This window comes from Typha latifolia, chromosome 11 (genome assembly GCF_019914945.1).
Source record: "Typha latifolia isolate L0001 chromosome 11, TyphaL0001v2, whole genome shotgun sequence".
NCBI classification, from domain to species: Eukaryota; Viridiplantae; Streptophyta; class Magnoliopsida; order Poales; family Typhaceae; genus Typha; species Typha latifolia.
This window is the reverse complement of record NC_133096.1, coordinates 6908390-6922238: the sequence shown is the minus strand read 5'-3', so window position 1 is coordinate 6922238 and position 13849 is coordinate 6908390. Positions and strand designations below refer to the sequence as shown.

Genomic DNA, 13849 nt, shown 5'->3' with positions numbered 1-13849 from the left:
TATCTACTTTTCTTGGTGAAATTTTAAAGAATTCCCACTTCCTAAAAAGAATTGAATCTATCGAACCACTTCCCTTTCATTGCTCGGTGAGGTTTTACAGTAGTGAGCCATTTGCATCCACTTATACCATGAATAGTGGTGTTTCATTCAAGATAAAAAGGTGAAGCCCATAAAATGATTGTTTCATAGGCCTGTGCTCCCTTCAAAGGGAAGATTATAGATTTAGGCCGACCTTCGACTGTTAAAGCTGTTGGCTTGCTGCTCCATAGGAGGTTCGGATCGAAGGAAGAATAAACATAGATCAGATTAATATTTCACATAGAAGGTTAGATTTAATGGTATTTCAATACAAAATGCACGCCTAGAGGAAAGAATCCAAATACTTAAAAGCTCAAAATCCATATGCGCAGTTCCAGGGATGGCGCATTTGAACAGCTGCAAATTTGGACTGTCATTTTAAGATCAATGCTCCCTGCTTTCCGTACGAAAATCTTGTGTGTACCAATGTATGCTTAGACCCTCGCTTTAAGAGTTTTTGTACGCTTAGACCCGCACTTGAGTTTTACCAAACTAGCCTTATTCTAATTTATTTTTACTTAAATAGATTGCTCTCAAATTTATTATAAGATAAGATCTAATTTACTGTAGTCCAAATAAAAATACTGAACTAATTCGCATTTTATCTCTAAGCAAAAATATTAATCAATTTAGCATTTTTGTTTAGTCCTAAAATACTGAATTGATCAGCATTATATACATATATATATATATACCTTTTAACTTAATCTTTTGGTAGTTTAAAAATAATTAACAAACACTAAACTGATTAATAATTAAAAATACTAATTAATTTAGCGTTTTTGTTAGGACTACAGTGAATTAGATCCTATTTAGTAATAAGTTTAAAATATAGTCTATTTCGGTAAAATAAAATTTAAAAAGAGGTCTAGTTCGGTGAAAAACTCTCTAACTGGATGGAACAAGGGTAGAAAAATGAACTCTACACCTTACCTGGTTAAAAAGAAATGTCATTACAAAAAAATAAATTTCCACTTCTTTTATCTCATCTACAGCTCTTTAAATGTCCCGAGGGCAAAATCCAAATCTCAATCTGTTTACAGAAATATAGTCCCCGCGGAGCCAACCTGACATTCATTCTCTGACCTCCGTATGTAATCAAAATCCAAGCCAAGCAATCATTTCCATCTTCGGATCACTGTGCAATCCGGAAACCATATTTGTATACAAGTAATGAGCTGCTTGTCTTCAAATCTGAGTCTCTTCTGTTAAGTCACTAAGTCAGTTGTTTCTGTTCGATTGGCCTTGGCATCTTCCAAGAGGGCACTTTTTTCATCCTGCAATTGGGTATCTAGGCCTTGCCAATTTTTATTGCTAGGGCACTGGTCAACGGGATTATTTGCATTCATCTGACAGAAGCACTCGGGCCATGAGTTTGTATAGAAAGACTCAGGCCGGACACGTTTGTGGGGCCCACCAAACTTTGACTTGGACATGACGCGCCTGATCCGCTCCTCAAAACCGGCTGCATGCCCTTCCTCTCTGTCCATGAATACAGGAGCTAGGGCTTTCCTGTCGGGTTGGATTGTAGTCCGGAATCCGTAGTACAGGCGGTGGCCCATCAGATTGTTAGCAAAGTTACTTGGCCCATCATATGTTGGCAAGAAAATGTCAGAAAGAAGGCAGACCATGTAATCCACAGCAGAACCAACCAATCCTCGAGCATTCTCTTCAAGCTTTTCAGGTCCTACCGAACTATGATTCTCGAGGTGCGGGAACATTGTTCGAAATGGCTTCATGAAGCGATCTCCACCAAAAAGCTCACCAGCAGCAAGATAGATCCGTGTTGAATTATCAAATCCCAGGGAACGCAGAATGAGACCCACCTGCACAGCAGCAACAATGAATTATGAGGATGGAGCTATTTCTCACAATCAACATGTAATAATTTTGATGATCATTCAAGTAAAGTAATTATATTATTTTCTATAAACAGATCAGACCCAGAACAGTTATTGACTGTGATCAGCAGCTTAGCCCAGATAGTAGGTTGCCATTTTATAGGTACTCAAATAAAGGCATCAAAATTAGACACTTAAAATATGTAATAGCCCAATACATGACGATCACTATTTGGTATTCCCCCATGAGCAGCATTGATCTTATGTACTGAAAGCCTGTAATATACTATTATGTTCTACAACTTCAAAGAAATATAAAGGCAAGGCTCTAAAGATTAACTTGATCTGAATGGTCTTCTTCTACAAGAAACAAGATCTTCATGTGAGCTCCTTTGTACTTGCACTTGTACATTACAAGAAATGAAATTAAAGACAATTTGCTACATCACAGCACAATAACATATTCCTCAAATTCTTCCGAGAAATCACCTTTGACATGCTGAGGTGCTTGTCTATTTTGATACTACAGACATTTTTCTAGAGTATGAGTCACAATTTGGTTGCAACTTGCAACTTGCAACATCCTCCAGCTAATATCTAATTGATGACTAATCTTAGCTTAATGACAGGAAACTTCAAATAGTCATGGAATAAGGTTCTCTGTATAAGTATCATACTTAAGATGGAATTAGACCTTGGAGAAAAAGCCGCCTCCATTATTTTATTATGTTCCTTTTTAAGAGGGATAACTGAAAGATTAATGTACAATAGCTCCAGCACATAAAAAGATGAGCATCACTTGTGTGTTGCCTGTGGTGTTAGAGTAAGGATCTAGAGCCCTCTTTTTGTTGGGTTGTTACTAATTAGGCTGGTACAAATCTGAGCTTGACTTAATTGAGTTGACAAAACTAGTTTCAGTTTGAGTTCAGCTCCAGTAATAAAAATTGTGTGATCAGTTGACAAACCAATTGTTTGACCGGCCTACTCCCAATTCACACTTTTCTGCCACTGGTAGGATTAATATGCAACAAATTAGAAAGATGAAGACTCTCGATCCATAGATTTCTTGATATCAGTGAACATATGTAAATCGGCTCCGTTCATTTCTACCCCTCTGTTTGCTATGCCCATGTACATTCACTCATTCAGTGCCGATGAAACTAGTGTACAGGAGAGTTGGACTAGAAATTTTGTGGGTAGAGTCAAACCACAACTCTATCCATGCAAGTTTGATAAGGGAACATCTGAAAAGAATCAAAAGATCCAAAACTTCACAAGTGATCTATGACATTCAAACTGCCTGTGAGAAGAAATCTCTTTTGGATGCTTGAAAGGCTATGCATCAGATAGAATCTTTGAAAATACTAAGAAGATTAAGATTGGCATCCTAAGATATGTATTATATTGATATAAAATGGCAATCCCATTTTATAATGTAGACATCTTCTTTTCTTTTCTTTTTTCGTTGTTCCTCATTTTTGATTAAAAACTCTCCATGCTATTTGTTTGAAACATAATCTTATGGTACAAGCTATTAAGGAGAGAGCTATAGCCAAAGCCACCCAATAATAACGACAAGTGTAAGCTTCAGACTGCTAGGCAATCAAGACCCTAAGCTTCAAATCAATTTTGAAAAAAAAAAATCAATGCAACAATATGGAATTCCAACTTCCAATATCAGGTAGCTCAAGAGAGATGGCTAATGTCAATTCCTTTCTGATAACTCCAGTGGAAAGAGCAAATTCCCAAGTTTGATAATACAAACTAAAGATCATTAATGGAATAAAGAGTACTAGTATAGCAACCATGAGATCACCTAAGAGAGATGTTGGATTATCATACATCATACAACATAAAAAGTAGACTAACATTTTGTAAACTGGCAGGTTGTACTGTTTACCAATCCATACACTTGGAAGACTAGAAACTACAAGAAATTTGCATAATGACAAACATAAATAAGAGTACCTCTTCTGGAGTTAACGGGCACTTCCCAATAAGCCTCCTCTCCCTATAAACAAGTTCTTTCTCTGCAAAATTTTCCTTTCGGTATTTGATCAAAATTTTCTGCTCTTCTGGCGTAAATATGTCAATACACCTGAAATTTTCACACTTGAATATGAAAAATGTTTCTCAGACACAACAAATCATGTTACGGAATCTGAAAATTGTTTCACTTTGATAGAAAACCGTATCCATGTCAGTTGGCAATGCGGCATCACGTAATCAAATTAAGACCCCCCACCAAAATGCAAGGTCTAAGAAGGGAAGATGTACGCAGTCTTACTCCCATATCTAATAATATTGTTTTTATTTTTCAAGTCTTAAACCCATGACCTCTTAAATGCAAGGGGAAATGTACGCAGTCTTATCCTCATATCTAAGAATGTTTTTGTTTTTTAAGACTTAAATCCATGAGCTCCTAAATGAAGGGACAAGCCCTACCAAATGCCTAGTGTAGTGCCTGCTGCCCATTAACCATTTGCGTTCCATCAATAAGAATAAAGTACGTATCTACTAGTATACCTTGTTAATTGCTGAGATATGAAAATAGTTTTCCATCAAATGAGACTGAACCAGCGAACCATGTCACTAAATGTCTTAGTAGGTCAAACTGCAATTGGACTTTATCCTTATTAGCCGAAAATAACTTATTTCAAATTCCAAAATGCTGGTTGTAAGTTTTAACATACCCAATTATTTCACCAAAACAATTAGATAACTGTAAACACATAATCAAACTTAAGATTAGAGTGTAACTAATATTTTAAGCTTGTGTATGGAAAATAAAAATAGTAATATCAATGTCCTGTGCCTGCACTAGATATTTGGTTCATAGTTCATACAAATATTTCTACAGATTTACGAAGACAACCAGCACCCAATTATTTCCACATAGTCATCTACATAGGAAGAAAATGTAAGTAGATGACTTTAAACATATAAATCTCACAAAATTCAGATAAAAACACATACCCAGCAAATGCAAGCATATCCATCTCAAATCGAAGATGTATCGACATAAAATGGCCTTCACTGCGGAGCCTTTCTACTATTTCACTGCTTATTTGCATAATATGAGGCTTGAACCTAAGTGCATGATAATTCACACGACATCTCAGCCTTTGGAGTTCAGGCTCATCAATCTCCTCTGCTAAACGATGTGAAAAAGGAGTGAGATAAATAGCACCATGCTCTTTCATCTTTTCCAAAGCAAATGTTGTATACCAGCTCAAAGGAGCATCTCTTGGTGGGCGAATCTGGAACAAATGATGTAAGGTTTGTTTCATCAAAAGGAACAAGATAAAAAGAAAGCCAGCATGAATGTGCTCTTAGTACCATAAAAAATTATACTACCACTAGACTTTAGTGTTTAACCTGATAAGATTTCATCTTCTTGCTCTTTCCATTTGAAGAAATTTCTGGAAGGCTTTTAACTATGCGGATATCAAACCGCAGTGTCTTGATAAAATGTTGAACATCATAGATACCTGGAAAACCACTGGGTATTTGTACAAATGTCAAATTAGTAAATGAATGAGTACGCAATACCAGAAGAGGAAAACAATGAGATATATAATAACAAACTATTATTTCGTAATTTTTTATACTTCATATTGCAAAGAAATTTCTAACAATATATAAGACAGAATTCAGTATAAAATGCACAAGAATTCAAAGTTCAGCCTTTTGTATATATATATCTACAAACACAGGTCATGAGATCTTAAATCAATTTGAATTTTCTTACACATCTATTTATTGGTGATAAAGTTTTTTGTTTTCATGCAGATGAATCTCTGTGTTAGAACAGGATAATAGTTTTATATAACTATAGGGACCACAAATACATATGTAGTCACCTATATGGATGAATGGACCACATTTTAGAATAGGAAGTTAATTAACTTCATTACAGCTTGCCTTTTGTTGCTAAAATTATTATAATAAAGCATGAACTTTGCTATGTTTACAAACATTCTATGAAAAGTGATGATGTGAATCTTATTGACCCCTGAATTTTCTCTCTCCATTTCACGACCATCATAATCAATAATGAACAGGATGATGCCACACAATCACTTTTTGTTAAACATTTGTAAAGTGTTTGTGGGCAAGACATTTTTCATAAAGCATCTTTTTCTTGTGTCTTATATATGATAACTACAAACTAACTATGAAAAGGAACCATTTGAAAAGAGTAGTATCAGGATTCAGGACTTGCAAACCAAAATTAAGTAGAAGACGTGATTGAAGAATAAAGATGTTACTTGAAGTAAGAGAATCGGAACCATGAACCTTAAAACCTCTATTCTAAAACAGAAGATATTACTAGCTATATATTTATATAGCAACACTACTGCGTTATGACAAGCCCTATTTCTTAGCATATGTTTTCGATGTCCAATGATGTATGTTACTGTCTGGTTATTTGGCGCATTCCACAAAGAATCGGCACTACTGAAATTAATATTGGTGCCTTATCAAATAATTAAACTCCGCAATTTCTTTATGCAATCTTCACCTTATTTTTAAGGTATAACTAATTAACTACAGTATCACCAACGAAGCACCTACCATCCACCCTTGCACTGAGATGGATAAGAGTGACATCCACTTTCTTATGAAGACTAGGGAAGCTAAAGGTTTGATTTTTAGATAAATCGCAGAAATATAAGTTTCCCAGTTATTACCATGAATCTAGATATACTTTATACGTAACTATTGAAGGGTAAATCATGTAGATATATCATATATTAACAATCATTATATATGTATTCTTCTAAATTTAAGGATAAATTTTAGGTCAATTTTAGGGGGGAAAACAATTCCTGTTTCACTTAACCAAGACTATGAGCCTTAAATAAGTAAAATCAGTACTTAATTTAAGGTTAGATCATGTAGATCTATCCCTAACTGGTTGCCCAAATTATTCCATATAGGTTCCTCTGTTTTTGGGTGAGATTCAGGGCTACAATGGAAAATTAAATGAATTTCCTTGATTTTTTCCTTGCATTAGAAGTCTCTAACAAAAAATAAAAAAATAATTGAAGTTGATGACCAGTAAACCATTTAACCATTCATATCAAATGCTTATGTAACTTTGACGTAAGATTGTATTCCATGTCAATTGCTAAATGACATATTTTCTTACCCCTATGTCAATACAGATAGAAATACAAATATATATATATAAGTTATCAACCAATAATTCGAAAGAAAATAAATAGTATCCTGAAGTGACAATGTCAGCAGGAGCATCATAAATTTAAGTATTATTTTTATGACAGTTCAATAAAATATTTGAACTGTTCATCCAAACTAAGAAAAGAAATACGAGAAACAAGACGCTGGTTGGTTCCAGACCGAAAGGATCACCTCTCATCACGCCAGAAAGAATTTGTGTCCAACTCAGGCAGCACTAATGTAGCATTCATGATTCTGGCAGCGAGAACAGCATTACAAATCTACACATTCCACCAGGTAAAAGAATTAAATAATTCATGAAACAGATGGACATAAACAGAATCACACTGATAGAAATATATATGTCCTAGAGAGAGAGACTAAGCACTAATACCATAGATGGTTAAACTCAATGATCCCTAAACTAAATATATGTTTCATACCGCAGTTCTTTGTTGATTTAATCCACCATTGCAGCGCACTCGCAAATAACCATTAGTCTCTTTTGAAGGGGCTATAAAACCGAATTGTGAAAGAGATAGTGTGAAACTATATCAGCATGAGAATACCTAGAAGCGCTTCAAGAAGGTTTTACAAAATGACATACGAGGCCAGTACGAACGTGGCGCTGATGATGCTCTCCAACCACCAGAATCAGCAGTTTTCCACAGCTTGTTTACATCAACAGTCTTGACAGATGTCGGCAAGGTGAAAGAAAAAGTGAAAAACATAAATGTCAAAAAGAAAGAAAGAAAGTATAACAATGCGGCAAGGATGAGCGCACATATTTTACCAGCTATAGCAAATGTCATGATATTTAGTGTAAATCACTATCTGGAAAATCATGTATAATATATTGTAACTTTTTCAGGAGTACAACACACAGAAACACTTTTATTAGTACATGTGAATCCACAACGTATCGAACCAAACGCAGAATTTTGAATGGATAAATCAAATTGAGAGAAATTAATGTTAAACAAGGGTAATGATGCTGGATACAGTCACTACCAAACAGCATGAAATAGAAAAGAAAAACAAAAACACAAGATATGATCCTTGACTTGTCTCTTAGTTGCAAGTGCGTAGATTAAATGCTTGTAAGTGGCCACATCTTTTATCAAGCCATAACACCTGATAGGACTTTACCTAAGAAATTAAGCCAAACAACAGCAAAAGAACATACAAGCTTTTTGCTTGGAATATCTACCAAGTACCAACTTACATGCTTATGCCATTCTGATCCTTTATTATTAGAAAATAAAGCTACTTTTCTTTTTTCTCGTCCTTTCTATCCTGATTATTATTGTTCAGTTTGGTAAGACTTGTAAAATTTTCCACAAGAGAAAAAAAATCCATCCACGAACTGGATTTCAATGGTTATTTCCGGAATTATGTCATTACTTATTTTGGAGTTGCACACATTTCTCTCATACTCTACAGCGTTTGATAAAGAGATATTTACATGCCTAAATAGAAGACACCATTGTACCTGGTATATATGCCCTACATTTCAGTGTGCTTTGGACTATTGATTAACGTAATGGAAAGTAAGCAAGCAGAATTATAAGGACAACCAATACGAAAGAACAGATCTGGTCTAAGAAATGTGAAGTTAGGTCAGAACTCACTGAGACACCCGCATTCTACTTTGTCCAGTCATACAAAATTACTCTTTTTTCTTTCTTATATAGAAGATAAAGAACATTCACACTTTAGCAGATCAATGAGATCACACCTGAAACTAACCAACACAACAAAAAGGAAATCGAGAGGAATGGAAAGCAATCCAACCTCCACAGTATCAAACGGGCGAGTGAAGCCGATCGAGGAGAACAGCGACAGGGTGCAGATGACGAGGACGATCGAGGCGATTAAGAGCCGCCCAGCCATCCCCTTCATCCCCCCGCCGAGCTGCCTCGGCCCTGCTCCTCTCCGTCCCCAAACATCTCCACCTCTACTACTGCAAAACAAAGAAAAGTCGAAGAAATTTAGTAAAAAAGTAGTTCAGATAGATAAGAGATTGAATCCAGATGTAGGAGAAATAGGTTCGTACCTCCTCATTGGATTTGAATCAGCTTCTCAGTTGGAAGAAAACCTCTGTTGGAAGAACACCTAGATCTCTCTCTCTCTCTCTCTCTCTCTCTCTCTCTCTCTCTCTCTCTCTCTCCTTGTTTCGAGAGAGTTGGCGAATATGAAGTGAGATTGGAAATGGTGGTGTAGGTTAAGAATGGCCTGCCGCTGGGAGAGATGACACTGATGACGTCCGTATAATTCTTGCCTAACATGTTTACGCCTGCTGCTGAAAGTTCTTGATCAAACTAGCTCCGTTCCGATTTATTTTTATCGAGATAGGTTATTCTTCGAATTTATTACTAAATGAAATCTAATTTACTATAGCCCTAATTAAAATATTAAATTAATTAATATCTTATTTCTAAAATAAAAATGCTAATTATTTGATATTTTTGTCTACTTCTAAAATGTTTTCATATATATAAATCCATTTAACTTAATTTTTCAGTAGTTAACAAAAAAAAAATAGTATTTAGTAATAAAAATGCAGAATTGATTAGTATTTTTAAAAATAATGATTAGTTTAGGGTTTTATTAAGACTACAGTGAATTAAACTATATTTAATAATAAATTTGAGAGATAGTCTATTTTAATTAAAAAATTAAAAAGTGGTCTAGTTTGGTCAAAAACTTTATTGCTCGATCGTGTTGTCTGCATTCCAAATACGAAATGCAAAAATCTTCAATAATCGTATGCTTGGCGGCATGTGACTATCATCTTATATTGCATTTTTTCTTTATAAAAAAATTAAAATAAATATTTGGCATTATTAGATTTGTCACAAAAATTATTTTTTGTGATAGATTATACTTAACCCTCTTAAACTATCACAGTTTTTATAATAAATATTTGGTGTTATTAGATTTGTCACAAAATTTATTTTTTATAATGATTATACTTAACCCTCCTAAACTATACACTCCCTTAAACTTTTTTATTATCTATATAAAACTCCTGCTATAATAAAAGTATACTTATAGACTTCTCAACTAAGAAAAGAAAGTAACTACATGTATTATTTCACATATTTGACATAAAAATTATAGGTTCTTTAAAACTAAAGTTTGCTTTCTTAAAACTTATTTATCAATCTGGTCTATATCCCGAACTTAATACAAAATGAGACTAGTCGGAGGACTATTGAACTTATCAGTGCTTTACGTATATATAAAAATAATTACTATCCTTTTGGCAATTCATTTAAAATAAGTAGTTCAACTAAAACTCTTCTTACTTTCTTCTCTCCTTCATACTAAAACATTTAAATGCTGATGATTTATTAGTGTGAAAATGATTCATTAAATGTGCAATTCTATGATATCAGTTAGGTTAATATTCATCCAAATGTTTTTATATCATCTTTCTCACTACCATTGTATATGATTATAATACTTATTTAGAAGTAAGCTTTGTTACACTGCTCATATTATGGTCAATTTATTCTTTTAATAGTTCTCACTAGACAAGAAGCAAAAGCCTAATAGCTAAAGTCCTCTTTTGTCTTTATTTATTTTTACACAGACACTAAAGCCCAACAACCTTTAGCCAATTTACTAAGCCACATAGTTTAGGTTTTAAGCAGTGTGTGTTGTCGAATTATTGCTTCGAACTAAATGTCGCTAAGATATTGCTCTAAGTCATTGGATTACTCCTCCAAGCCAACCGCACCGTCAAGCTATTAATTGAACTGAGTTGTTGAGCCAAGCTACCAAACCATCAAATATTTTCTCCATAATAATTATTTAAGGTTGGAGTCGATCATATAACATCCTTAGTTATTAGAAATGGTATCTACTAACTTTAATATAGTTGGTTAGTACTAAAGCTCTTTTTGGTACTGCCAAGCCATCAACTGAGCTGAGTCATTGAGCCAAGCCATCAAATCACTAAATAATTTTCTCCACAATAATTATTTTAGGTTAAAGTTGATCATACGACCTCCTTAGTCATAAAAAAAAAGTAATTACTAACTCTATTATAGTTGGTTGGTACTAAAGCTCTCTTTGTCACCTGAGAAAGTTATACTCACTTCTTATATCTTCTTTCCATGTAATTGTATAAAGTTTTTACTTAGAAGAGAAATACTAAGAAGAAAAGTTTGGAGGAGAGCTTAATTAGTGGCGGGAGAAGGTTAGAGGATATGGTTTAGTAGTGTGGTGGAGGAGAATAGTGGAGCAGTTTTGTGTTTTAAAGAAGAAGAAAGATTGTTTATTTGGTGGGTAGTTTAAATTTAACTAAGATTAATCAAAACTTTTTAGCAATTTATATAAGAATAAAACACTAAATATTTCAGCAGTCTCAGTATATCTGTGTAGCTATAACATAATATCTGATAAGAGACCCATTTAATATTAAATTTGATGGGTGTTCTTAAATTTGTTAGAGATTTTTAATGGAGTTATATTGATGAGAGGCAAGGTGTCTATCTTAGACAAAGCTTAGGAAAAAAATTTGCCAATCTATCTTAGACAAAGATATTTGCCCTTAATGTTGCTTAGATCACGAAACTAAGGAACAATTTTTTTTTTTTTTTGGCTGTGATATAGCTTAGAGTAATGGGGTTTGCTAGCAAATTTTGGGCTTTAGAATCTTTAGCTCAAATCTTACCATGAACCTTCTAGCACAAGTATTCACAGTCGTCTAAATTCTTTGAAAGGCACACATTTATTAGAGTTTTAGGAAGTTATGGCCCCATAAATGGAGATTGTTAATGAAACAACTTGTGTTTCTAACTAAAGCTCTAGCATTTGCAACCTCGAGCTCCTTGAGTTTTGCATGACGAAAGAAGCTCCTTACAACAACTTAGACCTCTCAACTGGAGACCACATATATTGGGTCAATGCTTCTTAGCACACTAGTCAGTAGTCACTATGGTAGTGCCAACATCCTTGTTTGCAAATTTTCATAAGATTTTTGTCTTAAAGAGTTCTCTTCATTGACAGACCTCTTATGGGAAAAATGCTTGCCCTTCTCAATGGACTAAAAGAGTTGAATATATGACTACAAGATGGGTAATCTATATGGAGTCTTAATTTAGTGACTTTTTAGCCAGTAGTTTAAGGCAATAAATATACAAGATTTTTTTTTTGTGCATATATACCTTTCAAAAATTACTTATTTGTTTACATGTTTCTCGTTAAAATTTGAACTCATGCCATTTAAAACACTTGTTATTTGCATAAATACTTTGCTTACTTTTCGAGTTAAATCTTAATAATTTAATAGAAAAAAGATAAAAATATTCTTAACTAAGAAAAAAAATTATGAAATTGAGAATAATAATAATTCCATCTTTTATGTCTAACTTATTTAAATTTTAACGGTTAATTATGTTACGAACCGGCTTGATTCGATTTGCAGCGGTTGAGATTCAGGGGTAGAAACACAGATTCCTAGGTATAATCATTCATTTTTCCGCACATAGATTCAGAATCTGAATAAGTTATGAATACAAAAGTTGTAGATCTAGAGGTTGCAATATTATCCAACTAGTTTTATATTATTCGAATATCTATATAATATTCTACGAATAAGCTGAATTTAGCTAATTAAATAAAATCTTAACCTACTAAGGCTCTAACTAAACTAAATAACCAAATAAGATAATTAAACTCAATTCATAGAGCCCATTGTCTTTCAAGGTGATCCGATCTAATCCGAATCGCATCAAATTAACTTCAACCGGTTCCATGTAAAATATAAGAGTTGTATTTGTATTAAAAAAAAACATGCTGAAATGAGTATTTCAATTGAATTATTTATCTAACAGTTTAAAAAATGAGGCAAATTGCTAAATTTATTATATTAAAGTTTGGTACACGAGCCGATGTAACAACACTATAGCTTACAAACTTGCTAGTAAATTTAAGGATTTGAGCGATGCATCCTTAGACTTCCTTTGTAGTTGGAATCTCGCTAATACAAAATCTACGACTTTTTTAGGAAAAAAAAACTACTTAGTGCATCGATGTAATAGTTCTCTCATAAATAAAAACTTTTCTTAGTGTAATTGCAGATACTGTAAGAAGTAAAATTGTCACCTCAATTATAAGTTAGACAATGATGAATAAGGAAATTGACTAATAAAATTTTAGAACAGTAAACTCAATGAAATTTAGTAAAAGTTTTCCATATTTGGCTTTGCGGTAAGAGATAGAAAGTCATTAGAGGAAGTCGTTGTCGAAGTTTTTAGCTAATTTTAATCTCGATCCTAGATAAGCAGATTAATTAGTAATTTTAAGTCTTAATCAATTTAAGCCTAATTTTGAGCTTAATCGATCTTGAATTGAGTCGAGCTTAGTTAGGCTTCAATCAAGCTTAAAATAAGACATAGTTCAACTATAGAAAGATAAAATATGTAAACTAATGTAAATCTCTAAGTATTTACAAAAAATATGATATAATCAGAATTAAACTAAACTCTATGATATCAGACTATAGAACAATCCATTTAAGTAAATATAATATAACATAAATATAGTATAAAGAATATATATATTATAATTATTTTGAGACTTAATGAACCTATTCAATCGAGCCAACACATGATCATGCTTAAGCTTGGCTCGAAGTTATTTTGAAGATTAAGCCTCGGGTTAACTTATTTTTGAGCCAAGCTTAATCGATCTTTATTGAGCCGAGTTCGAGCTATGGTGACTATTTTGAT

The 13849-nt window shown here is 33.4% G+C and overlaps 1 protein-coding gene across 1 annotated transcript; it reads right to left on the bottom strand.

Annotated features, from left to right (window-relative positions):
- Positions 1–971: 971 nt before the first annotated feature.
- On the bottom strand, positions 972–9307 carry LOC140798342 (O-fucosyltransferase 1-like). The gene is made up of 9 exons (XM_073152171.1): positions 9163–9307; positions 8901–9069; positions 7714–7795; positions 7550–7620; positions 7299–7387; positions 5298–5421; positions 4896–5179; positions 3888–4017; positions 972–1904 (listed from the first exon to the last, which is right to left on the bottom strand). The coding sequence occupies exons 1-9, from the start codon at positions 9168–9170 to the stop codon at positions 1287–1289; spliced, it is 1575 nt and encodes a 524-aa protein (XP_073008272.1). The 5' UTR covers positions 9171–9307; the 3' UTR covers positions 972–1286.
- Positions 9308–13849: the final 4542 nt, after the last annotated feature.